The sequence below is a fragment of the Amphiprion ocellaris genome, chromosome 9, assembly GCF_022539595.1.
Source record: "Amphiprion ocellaris isolate individual 3 ecotype Okinawa chromosome 9, ASM2253959v1, whole genome shotgun sequence".
Classification (NCBI taxonomy): domain Eukaryota; kingdom Metazoa; phylum Chordata; class Actinopteri; family Pomacentridae; genus Amphiprion; species Amphiprion ocellaris.
Genome location: NC_072774.1, coordinates 18,636,849 through 18,660,878, shown reverse-complemented (window position 1 = coordinate 18,660,878; position 24,030 = coordinate 18,636,849). Strand labels below are relative to the sequence as shown.

The following is a 24,030-nucleotide window of genomic DNA, read 5'->3' as shown; positions in this document are numbered from 1 at the left end:
GGATTTCACATCATTCACACAGACTGGTACAGTATGTTTATAGGCCTGTCATCTACGGTGAATGCAAAGACAAAAAAACTATGGGTATGAAGGAAAAACATAGAGAATCAAATCTCAAATTCCTATGCAGCCATCTAGATAACATAACATAACATAAATAACATAACATAACATAACTTTTATTAATAAAATTAAAATAAATCTACCTAAACAGGCAGTGGCTGTACATATTACACACAGGAAATACTAATATTGCACATGAAAGTACTGACACTGCACACAGTTGTTCTATATTTAAAAAAAAAAAAAAAGCAACTATACAGCACAGATCCTAACATGTGTAGGTCACACTGATAATATGCCTGTTCCTCTAAATGCAGAAAATAACATTGCACAGGGATTTTTTATATGTAGAAAAATATTGACGTTGCGTGGAGTTTCTCTGTTTGTTGCTTTTGCGTCACATCAGCAGTGTTGTGTGATTTCTTTAGCAAAATCAAAATTTGTCTTCTTTAAGAATATATATTTGTCACGAAGTAGGACAACTAGGAACACACAAAAAGTCTAAGTACTAATGCTAAAATCCCTATTTATTTGAAGGTATTTTGTCTTTCCATTATTATTTATTAACCAGTACACAATCTGCCCTGTTGGTGGCAATAAAACCCCGCTGATGTCGGTTATTGAATCGGAGAAGAAGAAAGCAAGGCCCTGATTGGATAGAAATGCTCTTAGCCGGAAATTGCGTCCCATCACAACGTTTACAGGCTTTTGGTGGGAAAATGAGTGGATCTTTACACACGTTTACCTTAAAATTCACAGCATTTATGTACGTTTTCTGTCATTTACTGTAACGGTAAAATAGCAGATATATGTCACGTTTATAACAGTGCGAAATATTCACGCACAGCAGCCCTTTAGGTGTGCTAAAATCATCAGGCTAATCAGGAAAAGTTCACTCTGCCTATTGTTTGCTAGCATGCTATCACGTTAGTCAACTGTGTCTCTGACGCTGATTAGCTACTAAGTCAGTTTTCTTGACAAAATCATTGGCGCTGAAAGGAAACTTGCTACGTTTTATTAGCCGGTTACGATACTGCTCTGTGACGAGGCAAGCGCCCGGTTGGTTTATGACTTAACACGGACTGTGGAGCGTCAACAACATGCCAGAAATCAAACTCAAACACGTCGTGTCCTGCAGCACCGAGGACAATGTAAGTCATTCTGCTGTCGCTTGAATCACGTGTAAAATTGAGAAAATCACGCTGATCAGGCATAACATTATGACCACTTTCCTAATATTGTGTTGGTCCCCCTTATGTGGTCAAAAATGCTCTGAACCATTGGGACCTCTCAGAGTGTCCTATTGGGTCTGGCACCAGGACTTTGGCAGAGGATCCTTTGGATAATCTGGGTTGTGCAGTGGGGTCTCTGTGAATAAAAACTTGCTTCACAGCATCCTGTTGATGCTTATTTGGATTATGATCTAGAAATTTTGGAGGTCAAATCAACATCTTGGGCGATTGTCATGTTCCTCAAGATGTTCCTGATTGTTTGATGTTTTGGTGATGTGGTGGGATGCATTTTCCTCAGGGGGCAGGCCAGTGACATTTAAGATTTCCATTTGCATGAAGGAGTGTGCTTGTTCTATTAAATGTTTATGTGGGTGTCTATGTCTCATCAACACGGATGCCAAAATCCAAGGTTTTCCAGCAGAACAGCACATGGTACCAATATGATCAATGCTATTCACTTCACCTGTCAGTGGTCATAATGCTGTGGCTGATCAGTGCATTTTCAAACTTATAGCTTAGCACGAATCTCACTTACCACTCTTTTTCTTGTGATACGTAACAGACACATAAGGCAGACAACCTGCTGAGCTCAGATACCTACAGAAAGTGGAAAGCAGCAAGACCAGGGGAGAAGCAAACATCAGTCATTCTCCAGGTTTGCTTTTTGCCCTCTGACTCCCACGAGTGTTAGCAAACAGTGTTTCAATAACGTGTTGCTTTGTCATTGCTGATGTCAAATTTATTTAGGTTGTATATACTTACTCTTATAACACAAACAGTGAGTTAGTTTTCAACTATTAAATTAAATGTCAACAATTCTGATAATTAAGTAATCCATTTGAGTATTTAAAAATAAAACTCAGTAATCTGATCCCGGATTCTTAAATTTGAATATTTTTAGATTTCTTTACTTCTAGTGGCAATCAATTGAGTATCTTTGGGTTTTGGAATAAATAATAGATTTAAGGACACTATTCTGGGCTATGGGAAACAATGATCATGTTAAAATTAATTTTCTGTACCAAATAACTAATCAGTTAATCAAAGAAGTTGTCAACCAATTAATTAGGATTTAAGTAAATGAGAGTTGCAGATGCATTGCTGGGTATAATAGATTTTTTTCATAACTTGTTGAATGTAAATCCCAGGTTTTTCTTTGTTCTGCTTTGTGCTCTGAGGTTTCCCCACAATATAATATCACTTGAATGTGTGTGATCTTTGAATCTAACTTGTTTTTTGTCAGCCAAGTGTTTCTACACATCTTACATTTGTGCAGTGTATCACTAAATATAAATGTAAACTTATGCATTCAGATGTTTTCCCACTTCCCATTTGTTGATGTATTTTGGTCCTTTCAGGAACTCCCTTGTCTGCACTGTCATTAGGGTGATACCCTTGTCAGCTTACGCAGACATTTGGCTCTGGTTCTTTTCCTAGGGAATAGTTACTGTTTAAAGACCAAACAGATGTCATTTGCTTTCTGTAGCATTTGAATCTTTGTCTCTCTTCAAGCACAGAATGAGACTTTAAGGATATATTGTATAATTTTACAGAACAAGTTAAATGTACCTGAGGGTTAGTCGCTGAATTCTGTTCCTAATGTTAGACTATTTCTGTGGAATTGTTGTTACATTCAGTCTGTCTCAGCTTTAAAAGTCCCTGAGTGTGCATTTAAAGGCATTGAAAACAAAAACGCGATTTACACAACTTTACTATATTTTATTGCTTTTGCACTTTTCTTCAGGAGTAAATATTACAAACTATTGTGTTCGTAAGAAGCATTGTTCTGTCTCCGCATGTGCATATGTTTTGCAAAACACTTCTAAAGTCAGGCTGATTTAATACTTTTTCTTCCTGCAGATACTTTTTAAAGATATTTTTTTCTCTGCCTCATCTTAGCTCTTTTGACAAATGTGGTTTTATTTATATTTTTTATCAGTTTGAGAAGGAAGAGCAGGTGCACAGCATTGATATTGGAAATGAGGGGTCTGCATTCATCGAGGTGCTGGTGGGCAATTCTTCAGCTGTCAGAGACCAGGACTATGAGGTATTCTCGCAAGCTTAACTAAGAAATATCTCACTTCCCTGCCCTAATTAGTAATTACCTAATGATACCCACTTTGATTTGGATGCCTTGACTTTAGGTTCTTCTGGTTACATCTTCCTTCATGTCCCCTACGGAAAGCCGTAATGGCGCCAACATGAACCGGGTGCGTTTCTTTGGGCCCAATCAGCTACAGAAGAGCACATCTCAGGAGAAGTGGGACAGAGTGAAAATTGTGTGTAGTCAACCATATAGTAAGGTAAGGCCTGGGCAATTTTAATCAAGAGCCATTTCAGTCTTTAGAGTGAAGGTCCAGCTCATCTTAGTCCAAATTACATCATCATCATAAGCAGCAAGTACAATGTTCTAAATTTGGAGTATTTTTTTGTATATTATCACAGTAATCATACCATACAGTAGTACAGTAGAACCTGACAGATAGTGCAAATGATTGCCTAATGGCTGTAACCATGGTTACACTGATAGTGTGTGCAGGTACTTTTTGTAAATGCTGCTCTGAAATGTGTTCTATAAAAATGACTGCATGTGAGGTGAAATATCAGATCTAAGATCCTGTTTCCAGATCAGATGTCAGATCTGTCTGTTGAAGCACTATTTGCGTTGAATAGATTCATTTTCACAGATATATAACAGATTTTTTTCTTTGCAATTTACAGAACTTAGCATATGGGCTTGCCTTTGTTAAGTTCCATTCACCACCTGACAAAAATGATCCTCCTCCTACTTCTTCCCCTGTAAGTAATGTGCTGTCTTGTTCCCATTATATTAAAGCTTTATTGTCTTAAGGGAGGGATACCACAGGATACTGCTGTACAACCTTTCCAACAGATATCCTATAATTTGGGAAAATTATAATGCCATTTAGAAACTAAGTAAGCAAGGATATGAATCTGACCAGACGTTTGTTGGCAACTCTTAGCTGTTAAAAGTTAGTACTATGAAACATTTCAAAATAACAAAAAACCAATGCATTTTTTGACACCCGGAGTTGTTAGTGTCATCACGAAGCTCAGTATTCTAAGGAGATGATATCGTAGAATTAATCACCAGACTGCACTGGTGTCAGAACTGTTTTACTTTGATATTAATCTTTGTAGCATTTATTTAAATTTTACCTTTTGTTTATACTCTGGAGGGAATCCTGCACCTAAACCTAACAGCGTGTGTGGTGCCTTCAATCTGTCAAAACTGACACTGAAAACTGAAATTCTGAAAAACTTTTTAGCTCATGAAATCATTTGTCATGTTGAAACCCTTGCTGTATTAAGAAGAAATGCACTTCAACGGTCCCTCCATCTTCTGCTTTGGCATTGAACTCTTCGTTCTTTTCTCCTGTCAGAAACTGACAAAGCTGGGACAGTTCAGGGTGAAGGATGACTCTCCTTCATCTGGGCCCAGCCTTCAACCTGGCAGCCTCTTCTTCAATCGGGACAATGCAACAAAGTCAAGTACTTCACTCAAAGGTAAATCCAATATTCAAAGTTCTTCTCTGCCTTCTTTAAAACCTCTCTCTGTGTATCAAAGTTACATATTTAGAATTTTTTTTCCATGAAAGCAATCCCTTCATGCCTTAAAATGGCTTGGATGTAACTCAACACCTTTGCCTCCTTCAGTATGCATGGATCTATCAAGTCCCTGCCTCTATCTCTACCTAACCCTCTGCCATTTGCCTGCTCAAACATGGTTGGATTGCCTCAGTCCTGAGCTAATCAAGGATTTTTTTTTTTTTACTGATCGGTATCAACACACACCTAAAACCAATCCTTTGTTTATGTCCAGTTACACAGGTGTCATAAATTTTAATAATTTTCTTTTTAAATGCTTTGTTATCAATCGAAAATCGATTAATTATTAATGATAATGGAATGCTGTCCTAGTTGATCCCAGTGTGTGGTCGTAGGTCATTAAGTATCAAAGGAGACTTTGTCATGGTGGCCCTTTTCTAGCTAACCACCCCAACGCGCTCTGGTTGCTATCACTGAACTGCCTGTAGTCTGAGTTCCCGTCTCCTTGGGTCGCTACAGTATTAAACAATGACAAGTTTTGTACACTAGGTTTGACACCTAGTGAACAAAAAATCAAGGTTGTATTGTCAAGGAAAATTATATTGAATCAGATCAGCAGACTAAATATTTAATGACTTGGATCAGATTGTGGCAAACAAACTTCATCAGGACATTCCTACTGTAAAACTCCTCTCTCCTACGTAATGGCTAGTTGCAATATTGAAATTATTCAGCCATACATGTTCAGATAAGATGAAATTCTAAAGTAAAAATTGATATTGTTACATTTATGATGTGGCTCTAGCATATACAAAACACCATTTGGACATGACAACAAGGTTAGAAAACTTGATTTTCATTGGAGGGGAGTCTTTAAATTTATCTACTGCTGAATCTTAATTAAGTTCTTCCAAGTCCTTAAAGTGATAATTTACAACAGAGCATTAATTGGGTTTAATTGAAAGCTGATTTCATGTGCCAGGAGACTAGAGGTGAATTCAAAGACATTCTATATTATCAGGTTGTTGTATGAATAGTTTTGTTTATACCCTCTGCACTTCTGTCCCTTTAGCATCTCCACAGAGTGAGAAATTGAGCTACGCTGCTGCTGCCCTGCAAGCAGGTGGCAGCTCTAACTCAGCAGGCCAAGCTTCGTCCTCTAATTCTGCCTCACCACAGGTAGATAAACATCCTTATCATTTTCCCCACCGAAGGACAGCCAGCACACAGATACTCCCCCATGAGCAGTTTTTTTTTCTATATCTAGATCATGGGAAAGCTAAGATGGACTTTGAGAAGATGAAACAGAAGCAATAAGCATGTTGTAGTTTGAGATTTTATATGTACTGGAGGTTTTACATACCTCACCATGCATGGAAATGTGTATATTGATGTGAAACCAAAAAACGCCTTAAAAAAAAAAAAAAAAAAAAAAAGCTTATGACTTCATAATTGAACTGAGTTTGAATCAGAAAGTAAACCTTTATTTATCACTGTACCATCACCAGTTTTTGACATGTACTTTATCCCAATTATATTTAGATTGCACATGATAGTTTCACACTCAGCAATAATTTAAGCACAGTTAAAAGAAAAAAGTCTGATATACAACTCTTTGCCACCTACAGATGATATTTCAATTGTAATGTAAACGATATGTTTTTATACCTTTTCATTTAATTAAAAATCTGAAATGCCGAGATGTTGAATGCATTAATACATTCTTAGTTGGCGAAATCCAATTTATTCAATGGATTTCTTTTAAATATGCAGCAGCGAAATTCGTAGCTTTCATCTACTAAAGAAAACAGCTTAAAACACAGGGGAATGACAACTGGTCAATATCAGCCACGCATCACTTTGACTTTTGAAAGCAAAACGACAACAAAAATTGATTGGGGTGAGCTACACAAATGCATGCTTATGCATAAGAAAGCAGACAGAAAATTATCCCAGTGATTGTAGTTGTATTTCCATTTCTCTACAATAATTATTTTTTTATGCAAAGAATCGGTAGAGTCGTCGTTTTTTGTACTCTGGAAGGACATTTCATCAGATGAAAAAAAATTGCCTCCGACACTCAAATGATACTAAGTAAAGTTTTTAGAATGTGCAGTGTTTTTGTCAGATGACTTTCTAATGAGATAAAGTAGAATAAAATTTTGAACTGTTTGTAGGAGTCTACTTTATTCTGCCAGTCATCTGTACGTATCCTCCTCCCAACACATCTGTCAACCAGACAAGTCAAATTTCTTTCTTCCATTCTAATATCTAAAGCATGAAATACTACTTACTTTAACTGTACTTTTCTCCCATAGCCACCGGCAAAAAGAAAATTTGAGTTCAGCAAAGAGCGACAGTCTGCCCCCGGCCCTCCACCCTCAAAGAAAACAAGCCCAGCTGGCTCACCTGAGGGCAAAGCTGTGACCCCTAAGGCCAAGCCGAGCCCAGTCAGCACACCCAGCCCAAGCACTGCCAAAGGTAAAACAGCACCCGATTGTTAGAACGCTGATTATTTCTTCACACAGACAAACTTCATTGAGTTTCATGATTATCTCTGCAGTGTCACCAGCACAGAAATCCTCTGAAAAGAAGAAGGAGAGTCAGTCTAAACCTGAACCTAAGCCCAAACAGCAGGCACAGTCCCAGAGCGAGCAGCAGGTCCCATTCAAGCGGATCATGGAGGGGGTGGTGTTTGTCCTCAGCGGCTTCCAGAACCCCTTCAGAGGGGAGCTAAGGGAAAAGGCTCTGGACATGGGAGCCAAGTATCGGCCCGACTGGACACCTGATTCCACACATCTTATGTAAGTAGTTGGCACGAAGGAAATGACGACGAATGTGAAAAGTGCACGGTTAAGTTGTCTTTCCTTAAACATAAATCACAGTTTACGGATGCATTACTTGTATTTAGCCCCGAAGGTAATCATTTGACATTTCTGGAAATAAAATTATTTAATTTAGGAGTTGAGAGTTATATGGGAAGCTCAATTCCAGTGTTAGTGTCGGTACAGTTAATGTGAAGCCACAGCAAGCAGCTTGTTTGCTTTGTCCAAAGGTACCAAAACCCACCTACTACAACCTGTCAGTCACTGATTGGCAAATTATTTCTCCTTTTCCCATCTCTGTGCTTAGCTAACCAGCTTCAGGCAATGCCCTCTAGCTTCATATTTAATGGACAAACATAAGAATTGTATTGATTTTCTTGTATATCCCTCGGCAGGAAAATAAATTACGTATTTCCCAAAATGTCAAACCATTACTTTAATCCTGTATTGATCCTCTAGTTTTCTACCCAGCATTGTACATGACAGTGTCCTAGACAGTGCTGACACAATGGAACAACATTTCTGTTTTCTTCTATTGTAGATTTGAGAACTGTTAACATTATTTTGAATTACCTTTAGTAGTAAAGTGTGTTTTTGCTTAGACATTTTATTTAGGATATTTTTTTAGTTTGTGTACTTGAATGTCATTATTTTTATGGAAGAACACTATTAGCACATCGGCTTTAGTAAAATCTGATTTTTATTTTACCAGTACATCAAGCTGTTAAAGACACTGTTCATTATCGTCCTTTGTTGACAAGGACGGCTCCGAATAATGGCTCCACAAAGAGATTGTGAAGCGATAAAGAGATAAGCCAAAGGATCCCTACGTGGTAAAACTACAAAATGTTGGTAGATAAGATTAAAATAAGATAAACAGAAAGAAAACTTTATCATTGTGGAGTAAACAGTTTCTTGACAGGTTTCTTTAAAAAACAAATTCAGTTGTACAATGAAACATAATATTATAGAATGTTATCAGTTGCTTTGACTAGAAATATTGACTCAGGTTTAAGGGACATTTAAGCTGTGTGATCTGACACAGACAATGTTAATATCATGATCAATGATCATATTACCCTGTCTTTAAAGTTTCTATTAGTTGATACTTTCCTGTTTGTTCCAGAGATGTTCCTTCATGAGATATGCTTTTATCTCTTCTTGGTATAAGAACCTTGTTTGCACTCTCAGTAGTTTGATTGCATTTTGATGCTCTGCTATCAGAGCAGACTATTGCCCTTGCCACTTCCCTCCAGTGATGTAACCACTTGTGTCTATTTGTGTCTGTTTGCATGCATGTGGGTGCACATCTGTTTCTGTCTATCAATCTCCAGCTGTGCCTTTGCTAACACCCCCAAGTACAGCCAGGTGAAGTCAGCAGGTGGCATCATCGTACGCAAGGAGTGGGTGATGGACTGCCACAAGAGGAAACAGAAGATCTCCTATAAACGGTAAGAGAGGGGGATGAAGTGGAAACAGTTGCTGATATGGTATTAATGCTGAAATTACATGACACTGGATTAGACCTTCAGACCTGTAGAGATGACTGTGCTCATGCCTGGTCACAGAACCAGCTGGATGGGATTCAATATCTCCTTAAAGGACACGTCCACATGGCGACAGCCTGAGTGTAAAATGGAATATGTATCCAATGTAAAAATCCACATCTGATTAACACTTTCTCTTAAGGCATGTCTGAATATTTACATGGTCTGTGCACCGCACACACTCTGATAGAAGCGTCCAAAAATATAAACTTCACGGCAGAGTTGACCACTTGCTACAGAGAACATTGTAACCTTGAACAAACGATCCCTGCTGTGATCACAAATTCAACCCACCCAGCTCCAGCGGCTGTCTAATTATATGCCTCATTATAGAGGAGAGCTTTTACAACATCAAGGTCTTCTGTCATCGCTTCACACAAATTTCTGTCTACTGAATAATGTAGAGCTGAATGCTCATCTCAGAAAATGGAGCGTCCAACTTAATTGGAATTCTACTGTACTGTAAAAAGCTTTGTCTTATCATTTAAGGATATCTTTCATACTTGGTACTTTCATAATGATTGTGTCTGGTTGGAATATGAATCAGTTTCCAACCAGGTTATCTGGGGTTACTGACCTCATTAGTGTCAGGAGTCTTTTAATATAATTCAAATGTAGGATCCCCAATATGGAGGTCTAGTGTTGTGCTAGATATGGTATTGGCAATATCCTCTTTCTTTATCCGCTTTCAGATATAGAATTAGTGGGATTTCTGAGTTGAATCTGCTTTTGTCTTCTAATGTACCCATTTTTTTTTTGATTTGGTGAAACATATAGATGATACCAAAAGAGGCAGTTTCATTTTGAATGGCCTCTCCAGGGCTGGAACTAATGATTATATTTAGGACTGATTAATTTGGCGAATATCTTCTTCATTATCCATTAATTAATTGTTTATTTACAAAAATAGTTTTTGAGGGCCCAAAATGGCATCAATAATTTTCTTTCCCAACAAGCAATCCAGAACCAAAAAAATTCCAATTTAAGATATTATACAAATAATGTAAGAGCAGCTATTTCTCATATTTTTCCACCTGAAACAATCAAATATTTCTGCTTGAAAATGAAATGCATATCAGGATAGATAGAGAGTAATTATTGTTACTTATTTTCACAGCTCTAAGCCACTTGGGGCACCTTTTAACTGGGCAGCCAGAAGCATAGAAGCAGAGCGAATGTAGCTTGCTATGGTAACTTCAGCTCGACTTACAACCTGTCTATTGCATGCTACAATGTCTATTGTATAAGTGCTGAGTTGAAGCATGTGGCTGATAGAGATCAGACATTTTACCTGACTGACAAAGAGGGAATTCACTGCCTCACAACTGTGTATGTCTTTTTAAAGAATAGCTTCGTGTCTGACTGCACATTATTTGCACAGTGTTGTACTAAGACCCCAGAGTAAAAGTGCGTTAGTCATGTGCTATTTTGCTTTGAGCACTTAAAGAAAGTTCTGTCTTTAGACTGTGATTATGTCAAAAAAGAGATAACTGCATTTATATAGCACTTTATGAAACAAAGTGCTTTACAGACAGGGCAAAAAAAAAAAAAAAGATAGCCTGGAACACTATAAAACAACACACGGCCGGTCAGTCCAAACAGAAAGACAAAAGACCAGAAAAGCAAAAGTGGAAAAATAGTTAAACATGGTAAAAGAGTTACAAAATGAATCAATATAACACCACCAGTTAAAATAATAAAAACATTAAAAATCCCATATCCACTTAAGGAAAAACAACAAATGTAATAAAAGCATAGTAGTAAAATGAATAATATGGTCAAAAAGTCAACATATATTAACTACTAGAATATGAGGCATGTGTAAAATGCTGAATTTAGTCATTTCTAGTTGTCATTCTTCAACTTTAAACAACAGCAACTGTTGATAGAGTCCAGCAATATACAATTCACCATTAGGAGTCCGTTGGTTAAATATAATCCAAGGAAAACATGATCTCTTGATTTCAGTTGTAGTAGAAGTCAATGCATAGTAGAAGTATCCCAGGAAAATGTGATGGGTAATGTGAGAATACTGTTTGCTGATATTATTTTACAGTATTTTATGAAAACAGTAATGAATATTCCACTTTGCTACACATACTCTTGTTTTTGTTGCAAAATGCCCACAATGACGCTGCGTAAACGAGCTGACTAGCGCTGCAGTGCTGTGACAACATTTAGAATTAGTGGATGCAAGAGGAAGCTTTGAAGTCATTTTCCCCTCACCAGTGGGGATTTGAAAAGTAATGACTTCAGGGGAAATTAGTGCACACAGTTTTCACACAGACTGCATCTGTGGATGGTATGAAGTCTTATCTTGTAGCTGCTGTATCTGCACAAGTGATTGACGACTGTCACCAGCTCTGCCGCTATTTAAACCCAGTGGGTGTTTGTATCAAATTACACACCCACTGCCTATTTCTGAATTGCTCAAAAATGCCAGTGCGCATTTTAAAATATGCTTCAATCATTTTATTTTTATGCCTGCATTTGTTCACATGCTGTGATTTTATAATGGTCTTTTTGTGTGATTTTAAAATGCACTACAGTTATAATGGTTTATGTTTTGTTGTATCACCTACGTAATACTTATGAGTTTAGGGCTGAAACGTGGCTGATTATGTGTTTTTTTGGTCTAAAATGATAGTTAGTTGAATATAGTTTGGACAACACAAGTCTGTTCAATTTTTTCAAAAAATCAAACTCTATTTTTAGGTTTTCCAACGCTGTTTAAATTGCACAATCAATTCACAAACTAATCCATGAGAAAAAATTGGCAGGTTACAGCTCTGTTTGAGTACACATGTAATTAATGCACCTTCCTGCAGTTATAATAATTAGGTATTTTGCTGTGACTGTCATTTCAGAGAGATTATTGTCATCCGGTTCCAACAGGAAGATAAGATGAGTGGACAGAAATGAGTTAATTAATTTTTTCTCATGCTGGTTCGTCAAAGTCAGAAATGAAAGTGGTCTGGGTTGTGATGGGGCGAGATTTCTCTAGAAAACTGCAGTATGCATATGAGCCACGTGAAAGAGAGGCAGGAAAGCTTTTTAAATAAATCCTGCTGAGGAGCGATGACACGTACCATTGAGGTTTTATCAAATCTGATCCTTAGTTGGCCTCAGCCTGTGTCGTCATCCTCCCTTATGCTCATCTTTCTCTGTCAATTTCTGATTGTGCCAAAGATCTCTCACACCATCCTCCCCCAGTATGCTCCCCCTTCTCTCGTCGTACGAATAATCCATTCCCCTGCCCAACACCGCTATTGTGCAGCGTGTGGAGTGCGCAGCTTTGATGATGTATCCTGTATTTAAAAGCTGCATCTGCTATGGGTAATTAAAGGGACCACTTACTTTGATGATGATAAGTACCCAAACAAATACGCACACTCACTCTCAAACTGTTGCTCCATCATGCCCACAAGCACTTTGTTACTGAGCATCTGGAAACAAATGCACAGCTTTGTTCAGCGCCCAGTGTAGTGTGGGCCTATATATTAATGAGATTGTAACATTACCTAAGAAGTACTTTTTCCATATTTGTTACTCCATTAGTGAGAATGCAGAAATAGACTGAAATAGGAGTAAGCAGACAGCACTCAAGCAGCTCTGAATGGAACCAAATAAGCTGCTACAATATTTGCACTATTATCACCTTAATAAACTGCACTACTGCCAGTTCATGGGTTAATTTTTATTTATTTTACTTTATTTTATTTATGTTGTATTTTGATCCTTTTATAAATGTATGGCGCTAATACAAAGCAGTGAGAGAAACGTCTTTTAGGTTCCTCTGTATGTCCTGGATATATAGAGAAACTGACAATAAAAATCTTCAATTCTCTTCTATCTAAATATGATGATGATAAATATTTCAATGCTCTGTTGCAACATCCAAACAGGACGTTGGTGTTGGAGCCAAAATCAGCACAATCACTCTGTGATTAACAGAACAGAAAACATGCTGGCATACAGAAACCTTAAGCATGCAACTCTAGTTTTAGAGTGTGAACTGCATCTTGAAGCCATATTCTACAAAAATGTAGAATTGCGTTAAGTGACAACGTTCCTTTGTCATCACTAGCAAACAGAGCATTTCACAAATAGACTTTTGTATTTTATGAGCAATGGATGAGAGTTTCAACAAGATCAAAATAGGAGTACTAAAATGTTTTGAATGTTTCAACTTTGATATTGCAAATTAGTTACTTTTGACAAAGTAGGATTTTTTCTGTAATATTTTTCCATCTTCAGTTGTACAACAACAACGTTGTTTTGTAGACAGTTAAACTTAACTTCAGATTCAAGCCAATTGTTGATTTGTTGATAAATATGAAATGAACTCCCCACAAGTTTGAAAAATGAAATCAATTATTGACCTTAGTTCTTCAGAAGTAAAGATTTGCTGGCTTTGCATGCATTACCATATGCTATTGTACATGATATTTAGGTCTGCTGGACAGACCGAAGGAGCACTTAGAAGATGTTGCCTCAGGCTCTGTGAATGTGCCATGGTTGATTTTCAATATTTTTGACATTTTTCATAGTGTGAAAAGAATCAGTAGGTTCATCAGTGATGGAGAATTGCTGATTAGTCATAGCTACAGTAAGCATAATGTTTTCTCATATGATTCTGTAAGAAAAATGATATGCTGACTGACTGATTTAAAGCAAAAGCAGATGAGACGTTAAATCTCGACTGCTCAGTTTCCATCTAAAAATGGAAGAGAACTAATTGAAAACTGAAAAGAAGAAAAGATATTTTCAGAAACTGCAAAGAGCCAATATACAGAAAATATTTGTAGAATTTTTTGGCATACATGACATGCAGCTGAGATGCCGCAAACATGCAGAAACTGTAAATATATTTCCGCTTCATTTAAAAATATTTAGTGACATTATGTGCAGCCTTACTGAAAGGCACAGTCGCTGACAATTTAGTACAATTTAGCCCTACAAACTAACAAATATTTTTATTTATTCATCTGAGATTCAACTTTAATTAGTAATGAATCCTTTGGTCTATGAAATGTCAAAAAATTGTGGTAAAATGTCCATAATTTCTCACAGTTGAATGTGTCTGTTTTTTTTGTTTGTTTGGTCAATGCATAAAAATTAAAAAGATATTCAGTTGAATGTGATAGACTGTTAATAAAACCACCAAATATCTGAGTCTGGAGTCACAAAATATTCACCTTTTACAGATGAGTTTGCTATTGAATTCATTTAATTAACAGTGTGAAAAATATCTTTTTTCCTTTTATGTGTTAGTGTTGTCTTTTGTTATGATATTCTAAATAGGAAATCAGTCAAAATTCCTTCAGTTCCAGTATAAACTGGTTTACCACCCTCAAACAAACCCCATCTACAGTCCATTTTAGCTGATTGAGCTTGTTGTTTTGCTTTTGTCATAAGGACACTTATTATCATAAGCAGCAGTTTCTGTGTGACTCCCCTTGCCCACCGTGTCCCTTTTCATTTTCCAATTTCCTGGACACTTGGTTTTATGAAAAAGATAAGCATAAGTCACTAAAATGTCTCCCAACAGAGTGTATGGAAATGATTACACCATAACGATGGCATATCAACTCTCTGCACTTCACACTTCCCAGCTGATCATGTCCAGATGACTTTAGAGAGGCTTGAGGGACTTTATGGAGAAGGTGGAGAGAAATGTCATATCCTCATTGTAGCCATCTTGTGTCTGTGTGTGAGGGCAGTGGGGTTGTTTTTCTATATATTTCTGTATTCTGTGTATATATGATCCTTGCCTGCTTTTTCTGCTTATCCCATCCGTTTTCTGTGTCATTATTACCACAGTTATGTATTCTCTCTGGAATTTATGTGAACATTATTTCTCTCACAGCCTCTAGACCTTTGCAGAGAGCAGTAATGATTGAGTCACACTCTCTCTTCTAACAGTATACTCCCTCTGTCTATTATGGACTTTATCCCAACCTCTTCTGTCTTTTATCAGAGCTGATTGGATTGTCGAATCGTATAGCAAACAGACAAGGTCTTAAACTTGTTCATTAGTTTGTTTGTTAGCAGGAAGATGCGGCTGCATGAATGGCAGCTCTTGTTCGCCACTGAGCTTTTTATCTTCTAGTTCTTGTTTGCTATCCACTTTGCTGCTGTAACATTGTAAATTTCCCCACCCTTGGACTAATAAAGGATTACCTTTTCTTACCAAAGCAACAGAACAGATTTAGATTACATTTTGGAGAAAGTTCAGTCATCGATTAAAGAACAAGTGATTAGTTTTGTGCTGTGTGTTTTCAGTAATTCTTGTCTTTGTGCAATAAGTTGTCTAACTCAAATTGAAAAAGCTGGCAGATGAGCAGGGACAGCATTCAGTCTGACTATTATCTGATGAGCCACTTTTAACTGAGAGTAACTAGTAAACAAAAAAAGGTCACTGGGTGAGTACAGGGATAGGAGCTACTTTATGACTGGTGTTGTCTGTTATTTTTTCCTCTATCTGCAGTGAATTTGGTTGTCACCCAGCATGTAATCTTGAGAGTATATAACGCACAGGTGTTGGTAATATTTTGAACATCAGGCCATTGATTTGTCTTGTGAAAAATATTGCCTTCACTTTGGACCTTACTTTCGTTCCACTCTTGCCTGACAAGGGCCCAGTGCACTTTGAGTCATTGTACAAGTAAAAGTGATTGGGAACAAGATATATAGTGCAAACAGTCTTTTCCCTCTGGCGCTTAATCATCCTGACACATTGTGTTCACTCGTTTTTTGTTTTCTCCTAGGTATTTGATGGATGGAGCAGAGTCAAGCTCCGAAAGCGAAATGGAAGTGGATGACCAGAGCGAAGAGGAAATGAACACAAAGGTAGATTTGTTTTTATAAGTTAGACTATAAATATAATCAAATGACAAATCAGTCATTTTTGTCACCATCCCTGCTGCTCTTGCAGACTCCACAGAAACAGGAGAGACAAGTCACCCCCAAAAAGACACCACAAAAGAGGGATGAAGATGATGAGTATGCTGGCTCCACTGATGTGGATGAACCGGGTTAGTATCAAACAATTTCAATGGAAAGCCTTCTTAAGATCATGTAACTGAACTTTACCTGACATTTCATTCATCTTCAGCATTGACACTTCTCTTTGTTTCTTTGTGCACTATAGGGACTGTTGTTGGGGTGAAAGAGAAAACACATTAGTGTCCTGAAAAGTGTCTACACACTGACAGACTTACGAAATCCTAAATGTGTTTTTTCAGTTCACCAAAAGTTCACCTGAGACTAAAAGACAGACAGTGTGAAATGATGGGGCAGGAAATTGGCAGACTGCCCAATGAAAAGGTGAAATAGAGGAAATTGAAATGTGACAGCTAAGATCAAAGAGGCGCTTAAAGTTCGGATACAGTGGGAGTGGAAATAAAGAAGGCAAAATAACATCTTCACAAAATTAAATTCTCCTATGTTTTGAAGGGTGAAACAAATGGTTTCTTCTAAGTTGTATAGGCCAGCTTTTTCATTTCAGTGCATTTTTGAGCTCACTTTAAAGTGATGCTAAACTTAAACCACTAGTTTTTCTTAAACATTGTCCACAAAATATTTCATAAAAATGAAAAACCAAAGACTGTATATAAAGCTTAACGAACCCCCGTGACGTCATCAGTAGGTTTGTGCCTCCAGTCATTGACATTCTGGCAGTACTTCATTCAGTGAGTAGATCTGAACGCCACCTTGACTTTGTTCAAACGCTGGCTCTCAGTGGCCCAAAATAAGATGGTGGTCAAAAAACAATGCATATATATATATATACTGTGTACATATAACAGAAATTAACCTCTGTGCTTTGGTCAGCATTTAGTTCAAAGCTCCACTGTGCTTCAGTACAACCTTGTATATCTGTTGATTTTGGTAAGAGAATTAGAATTTTTCAATTTATGAAAAAGATTCTTGTAAAAGAATAATCATCCCAAGTAATAGCAAGTTAACAGGGCCGTCTGTAGCAGACATGAAAACTGTAAAATAGAACTCAAACTTCACAAAGCTCAAATTACTGTTTTTTTTGGGAGGGTTTCACATTTTTCCTCTGTATGTACACATTGAGATAAATCAGGCTTTTACTCTGTACTGCTTTCACATTGGCCACTACAAAAAATCTGCAATAATAGGGAATTAGTTATACAGCATTTTCCAGTCTCAAAGAAAAAAAAACTACCAGTAGGTCTGCAACCCCTTAAACTGTTTAAATTGGTAATTTAGGCAGGATGTGCCCTGAAAACAAACAACAAAACCTTCTGCTTCTTAATAAATGACAAAGTAAAGGTGTATCTGTGTTACCCCCTTCAGACATCCCCTCTGTCTCGTTAATGTGACATAACAAAATGGGTCAACTGTATGTCAAAATGCTCATCCCGGTGACTCATCCCTAAAAGTAGTGCCGACTAGGTTGAACCTAGTAACATATCTGTATCATTTTCAACATGACACAAGTCTAAAGTGAGCTGTCACGCTACCGGATTGAGACGCTAAATTGACAGTTTGTGTGGAAAAAATCACAACACACCTTTTTCACGTATTTGCTCTACAATTTCAAATCTGTTTGGCAACAAAATGAAATGTCCGTAATAGAACCTTACTGTGACGAAAACAGACACAAACAGCTTAAAGGTTAATGAATGTAATTTGAGTGTTTTTCAACATAACATGTTAAGAGAAGCTGAAATTTGTTTCTCAAAATTTGTTTTGGAACTATTGACTCTGAGTTTGTTTAAAGCCTGCAGCATCAGTCAGCAGCATGATCCACATGTGTGTCTCCATAGAGAGATTTGAACATATTTGCATACAGAGCAACAGCAACATATATTTATAAATTACCGCAGAGAAAGCATGTAGAGCAGATCGGTCAGGACCAGGATCTGATGGCAGGTCACACTGTGTTTCGACATCAGAGAGGTGAGCCAGAATAACAGTTTATTTCTGTGTAACTTCAAACAACGGTAGGATCCACTAATGTCTCTATAGAGAAAGATGCACACATTTACGCACAGAGCAACAGTAGTAAGTCCATTAATAAGGCTTAACTACAGATTATCCCGACATGAAGAAAGGGCCAATCAGGATCCAGCAGCAGGTCACATTTGGAACTTGTATTCACCTCACATACATGAGTTGTCACACTGAGTCACAGGTTATCAGCTGCAGTTTGACTTTTTGTCATCTGCATTTTAAGTCCTGAGCTCTCAGATCCACTGTCTAAGAAATCAGAGATAAACTGGGCTGTTAATTATTTAGACACTCTGATCAGCTGCTATTAGTTATTGCATTATCTTGTATTATACATCCCTTGGGGTATCGTCTAGTCTCGTGTGAATGACAAATACTGTGCGTGTAATGTAGCACTCTCCAGCACTGTGGATGGTATGTGTGAATGCAGCCATGAGGAATATTAATGGGTACAGGACCTATATGTGTGAAAAGGGCTAGAATGACAGAATGCCATTATTTTAACGGTTTGATGTACCGGGCAGTCTTCATGTGCCATGCCTGAAATTGGCTTATGTCTGTTTTGTGAAAATCCAAGAGCTGGGATTAAGTGGCTGTGACTCATAGGAAGTGAATCATTCTCTTGTCTCAGAAAACTAGAGACAGAGAGAGGTTCGCACTGGAGTTGAAGAGGACTGAATGAATTGAGAGGGGCCGGGGACGATGTGAGAGCTTAGGGATGAGACAAAAGGGATAACCTTTATGAAGCACTTGGAAATGGATGAGCTGACAATGGCACCGTAAAAAGAACAAGAACAACATACGCACTGTAGATGCCTTTTGACGGAGAAGCAAGAATAGAGGCAAGACATAATCGCTGTGAAGGGACTTGTGCATGATTCTCATTTCTATGTTAATGTGAGGCCAGAAGTAAAGTGCCAGGGTGTATCAGTCAGGAGCGACAACAAGCACTAACCCACCAAACACATACATAGAGATGACATTTTAATTAGAGCTTGTTCTCTTTCTCCCCTCAATAACACAGGATTGTATGGTCACGGCAGGCGTTGCCATCAAGGTTACATCTATTGAACTGCTGACACATGTTTCAGAGAAAAATGGATTCACCCAGCTTTTTTCCCAGATTTGATGAGAATTGGGAGTTACTGCTTCTTGTAAACAGCATGATAGTAAGATTAAACTCCTTTGTCCAGATGACTGGATATCTAATGGAGGTTTAACTGTCAGGCATTTGATTATCATAGTTAATTTGTTTGAAAACTAAGGCCAAAGTGGAGAAACGGTAACTTGTGTTGCAGTAAACTTGTGATACATTGTAAAAGTACTAAACTTATTAACACAGTTTTCTGCAAATCCTTTTCCAGCATTTAAATTAATTAAACATGCACTTTTTGGGATTCATGCAACCATACTGACAAATATGCACCTCATTTCACAGGAGGAGATGATGATGATGAATCTGCAGTGGACACGGAGGACGAGCTGCAGAGGTAAAGAGAACAAATAGCTTTGGCGATGCTGTTTGTAGTGTTGATGTGGATGTCTTTGTGCTTCCATGGCGACTTGTTATTTGATTCTTAAATCACCTGAGTAAACTTTTATAGAATGGTTACACAACTTTAACCACAGCATGAGTTGGCCTGAGTTCCTCAGGACCCTGGACTAATTTTGCTCCTAGCTTTTTCATTTAGGTGGACTAGCACATCTGAGTTCTGTTTACCGTCTGAACTTGAAGCAGTTTGTTTTTTGATCCTGCCACATTTTTAATAACTGTGGACTTAGTTATCGCTGCAATATAAGTATTGCACCTCTATGGAAACAGTCCAATCATGGCTAGAAGTAGAAACAACTTCAAAATGTCTGTTTGGCAAAGCAATGTTTTAGGGCTATCGGTCATCATATAAACAAAACAAAACAAAAGCTGAATTCCTTTGAAAATGTATTATACAAAAAATTTTAAAAATCTAGAATAAACATGTGCCACATTTTCTCCACAAGTTGCCACTGTTGTTACCATTACCGGTTAAACAGTGGTGATACTACGTAGTATAGATATTTAATTGTTAACATTTTTCATTTGTTTCTACACGTGTCTTCTATCTGTTCCATGTAAACACAGCCTGCAGTTCAACCTGGTTCAGCCAAAAGTTCCTGAATTTTGTCACCCAACTGCAGGTCACATCTGAGTCAGTCATGCCTTCCTTAGTGATACTTTTCAAGAATGTCGATGGGTTTTGACACTCAGAAGGTTAATATCAAGAGAATGTTACGCTGTCATCTCTTTAAGATGATTTCCATTTATTCTGACAATAACAAAAGAAAAAAAACACCTTATAGTAAGCTTCCCATTGCAGCTGCGCTCCTATAGGAAAATAGTCCAGAAAGACTAAGAATGTGCGTGGACATGGATTTTTGGTTGCAGGTATGACTATAATGGTTGTATTCTGAAGCCTAGAAATGTTTTTCTCTGAACCAGATTTCCCTCACAGTTCCCTTCAGCTCTACACGTCATTGTAGTGTCTGTCTGCCTGCTCATATTTTTGACCTTAGAAGCTACAGCTTTGTGGTTTTGGTTCAGTATTACCGATCTGTTCTGCATTGTTTTCCAAACACAACAGTATAAAGCCTCTAAAAAACATTCTCTATATTACCTTTCCAGCACCAAACAGCCAACAAAATCAGCTATTTGCTATCTACACAGGCAGTGTGTTCAATAAAATAGGTAAAATGGATTCCAAGAATATGGTGGCAGACAATCCACACCTGGATAATTTGTCATATTCAACAATAACTACATAATAACAGCAGAATTACATCTTATTCCATTTTTTCATGCCATGTAGTTGATTAATTGTGTAGGTTAGCTGTAATAGTGCAATATAATTTACTTTATGTAGCTGTGACTGTTTCAAGAACAAGCGCCCGGAAAAGATTTTTTCAAAACTTGAGATAAGCAGGGAATTTTCTTCTTTTGAAAGACCCTATGGAAATGTGTACCATTACATTTTTTGTCCCTGTGAAAGGGTGGAAAAAGAGAGCAGACAGAAGAAAGCGACAGCAAAAGGAACAACAGTGAAGGATGAGGATCCGTATGGGGGGTCAACAGATGAAAACACAGACGCTGAAGCTGAAGAGGATCATCCCATCCCTGAGCTGCCAGGTTTGTCTTCCTTGTTTCAGTGTTTTCCTGCCTCTGTTGTTCCTGTTCCCGTTACAGGAGTGCATGTCCTCCATTCCTCATCGGACGCAAAGTAATTGGATGGCCACACACAAATATCAACATCCATGTGTATTCTGCTTTCTTTGGTGCTTTCTCACCTTTGTCAGTATAATTACTCCTCCACCATATAGTGCAGTCTTCTCCATCTCTCTCTTCCTATTTTGTTATTTCTTCCAGACTTCCTAAACGGAAAGCATTTTTTCCTCTACGGTAAATTCCCCAACAATGAGAGGCGACTACTGTTACGGTACATTGTTGCGTTTAACGGGTGAGACAACCTTTTTCTGTATTAGAAGCAACCTGCTACAACTTTTGCCATCATTTACAATAAAACAAGACATAGTCTGTGCAATTATAATAACAATGTTAACAATTTTCTTCACTTCAGCGCCATCGAGGATTACATGACAGAGAAGGTGCAGTTTGTGGTGACGGGTGAAGGGTGGCATGACTCTTTTGAAGATGTGAGTCCTCTTTTCTTGCTTTCTTTGATATTTAGTTTATTTGACTGCCACAGCCACTTAACCCTTAGATGCATGAGTGATTGAACCCTATACTCTTCCGTAAGTGGGTCAAAAATGACCTGTATCAGAATCAATGTGTTTTTATGCTATTGTTGTCATTTTGGTTAAGAATAATCATTTGTATTATTGTTTCTATTATATTTTGTCCACAAGAATGATTTCATGTTTAAAAAATGTTTATTTTTCACTTTATAACTAGTTTTGAACATTTTGATGATTGAAAAAGACAAATATTACGCAAAACAGCAATAGAAGAATGTCCGTTTTGTTGACATTTTTCCACTCTTTTCCTCCAGCTGTTGCTACTCTCCGTCCCTCCAAGTTTGTGCATCACCTCTTGTATGATAGTATCAGTGATAAAGAGCTTGTAATGTAAAAAAAATTACATTACAAAGATTGCAAGAAAACAACCTCACCGGGTCATTTTTGACCCACTTCTGCATCTCAGGGTTAAAGCAACATGACTGAACATTTGTGTTTATGTCTGTACATGCTTTTATCTTTCACTCCCACAGAAAAGACAATTTTGATTCACAAAACTATGTGTTAAGTGTTGCTCTATTATACAAAGTGCACAGCTCAAAACCCTTTTCAAAAAGCCATAGAGGAAAGAGCACCCTTTGAACATGCTACTCCTAACACACTATCGGCACAGACTTTTTAAGCATTTCCCTTTAAGCAGTAAGCACTTTTTAAACTCATTTTGCAAGGTGTCATCAAATAAATGCAGTGAATCAAATGGGGAACCCATGTATTTCGACCTTTTCAGTAAAAACTCTGCCATCTTAGTTACAAGAGCCTTTTCAATGTTTATGAAATTGTGGATCAGAGTTGGTTTTCAGCCACTAAATTGGCAGTTTTGGCAATACAATCTGAAGCCCCTCTTCCTATCTCGCAAGGAGACAACTTCATGACTCACTTTCACCCTCCCTTTCATCACAGGCGCTGATGGAGAACAGCAATCTGAACTTTGTCAAACCCGCATGGATTTACGCAATCAATGAACGACAGAAGATGCTGCCCTATCAGCCGTATACTGTTGTCCCCTGAACAAGACACTGTATGTACACACAAAAGAGTGCAAGAACACACTCACACTTTATATTCTGATGGAGAAGCAATGGGAAAAGCCATAGACACAGTTTCTTTCTTTTTCACTTCATATAATAGAAGCAATAAACCAATTATTGTTCATTAATGCCTTTACTTGGACTTTGACTTGATATTCATGAGATCTGCAGTGATCAAAATGTTTTCTCCACAGATCTTTAGCTTTTTGTCAAAGTGGAAAAATGTCTCTTTCATAGTGTCTTTTGAGGTTAATGTTAGGATTAGATATTGATTTATTTTAAGCTTTTGCTGTGGAGGGTTGTTAGTCATGGCCAGAAAACATCATCATCATCATCATCCACGTGCTGCTCTACCGCTTAGGGGTTTTGAGCGAAGCACACTTTCTCTGATTGAGGATTTGTTTGTATTTCTTAGTTCCCGTGCTGCAGTTTGCTGCTGCTCACCTCAGCTACCTCAGGTTCTGTCTGGAAATGAGTTATCACTCTGTCCTGACTGCCAGTGGCACTGATAAAACTGACTTTTTGTAAGCAGGTAGACTGTTAAGACACCAGTCCAAAATCAGATGAAGGTGACAGTTACTTCAGGCTACAGCCATGAAACGCAAATAAAATTTAACTACATTCTGGAACTGAAAATGAATACTGAGGGATTGTGTTTGTTTTTCGCCTTTTTTTATTTTATTACATGCTGTTTATGGTAAAGTGATGATTTTTTTGTGTTGATAAAAACTGCTAAATATGAGTTTCTAATATGGTTTTATTCATGTTTGTGGGATGAATATTCAACTGGCTCGAAGAATATGGGGGCTTAAAACAGATGTCATCATTTTTGAGATTTCTGAAAAGACTGCTTAACTCAGTAGGAAATGTGGGGCTTATCATCTGCTGTAGGTGCTCACTTGTTCAAAGCAGCTTTTTATCTCTGTCCTGAACTTTTTTTGTTATAGTACTTAATTATTTTGTCTAAATAATAAAAGGTTTTTAATTAAAACTA

At 37.5% G+C, this 24,030-nt stretch overlaps 1 protein-coding gene across 1 annotated transcript; it reads left to right on the top strand.

The window, feature by feature from the left end:
• The first annotated feature begins 745 nt into the window (after positions 1-745).
• Positions 746-24,030, top strand: xrcc1 (X-ray repair complementing defective repair in Chinese hamster cells 1). Its single transcript, XM_023276195.3, has 17 exons — positions 746-1,214; positions 1,858-1,950; positions 3,235-3,342; positions 3,440-3,598; positions 4,017-4,094; positions 4,700-4,823; positions 5,938-6,044; positions 7,184-7,346; positions 7,429-7,669; positions 9,025-9,141; positions 16,008-16,089; positions 16,175-16,274; positions 19,661-19,712; positions 21,246-21,382; positions 21,620-21,710; positions 21,831-21,906; positions 22,909-24,030. Exons 1-17 carry the CDS (start codon positions 1,164-1,166, stop codon positions 23,014-23,016), a joined length of 1,887 nt encoding a protein of 628 aa, XP_023131963.2. The 5' UTR covers positions 746-1,163; the 3' UTR covers positions 23,017-24,030.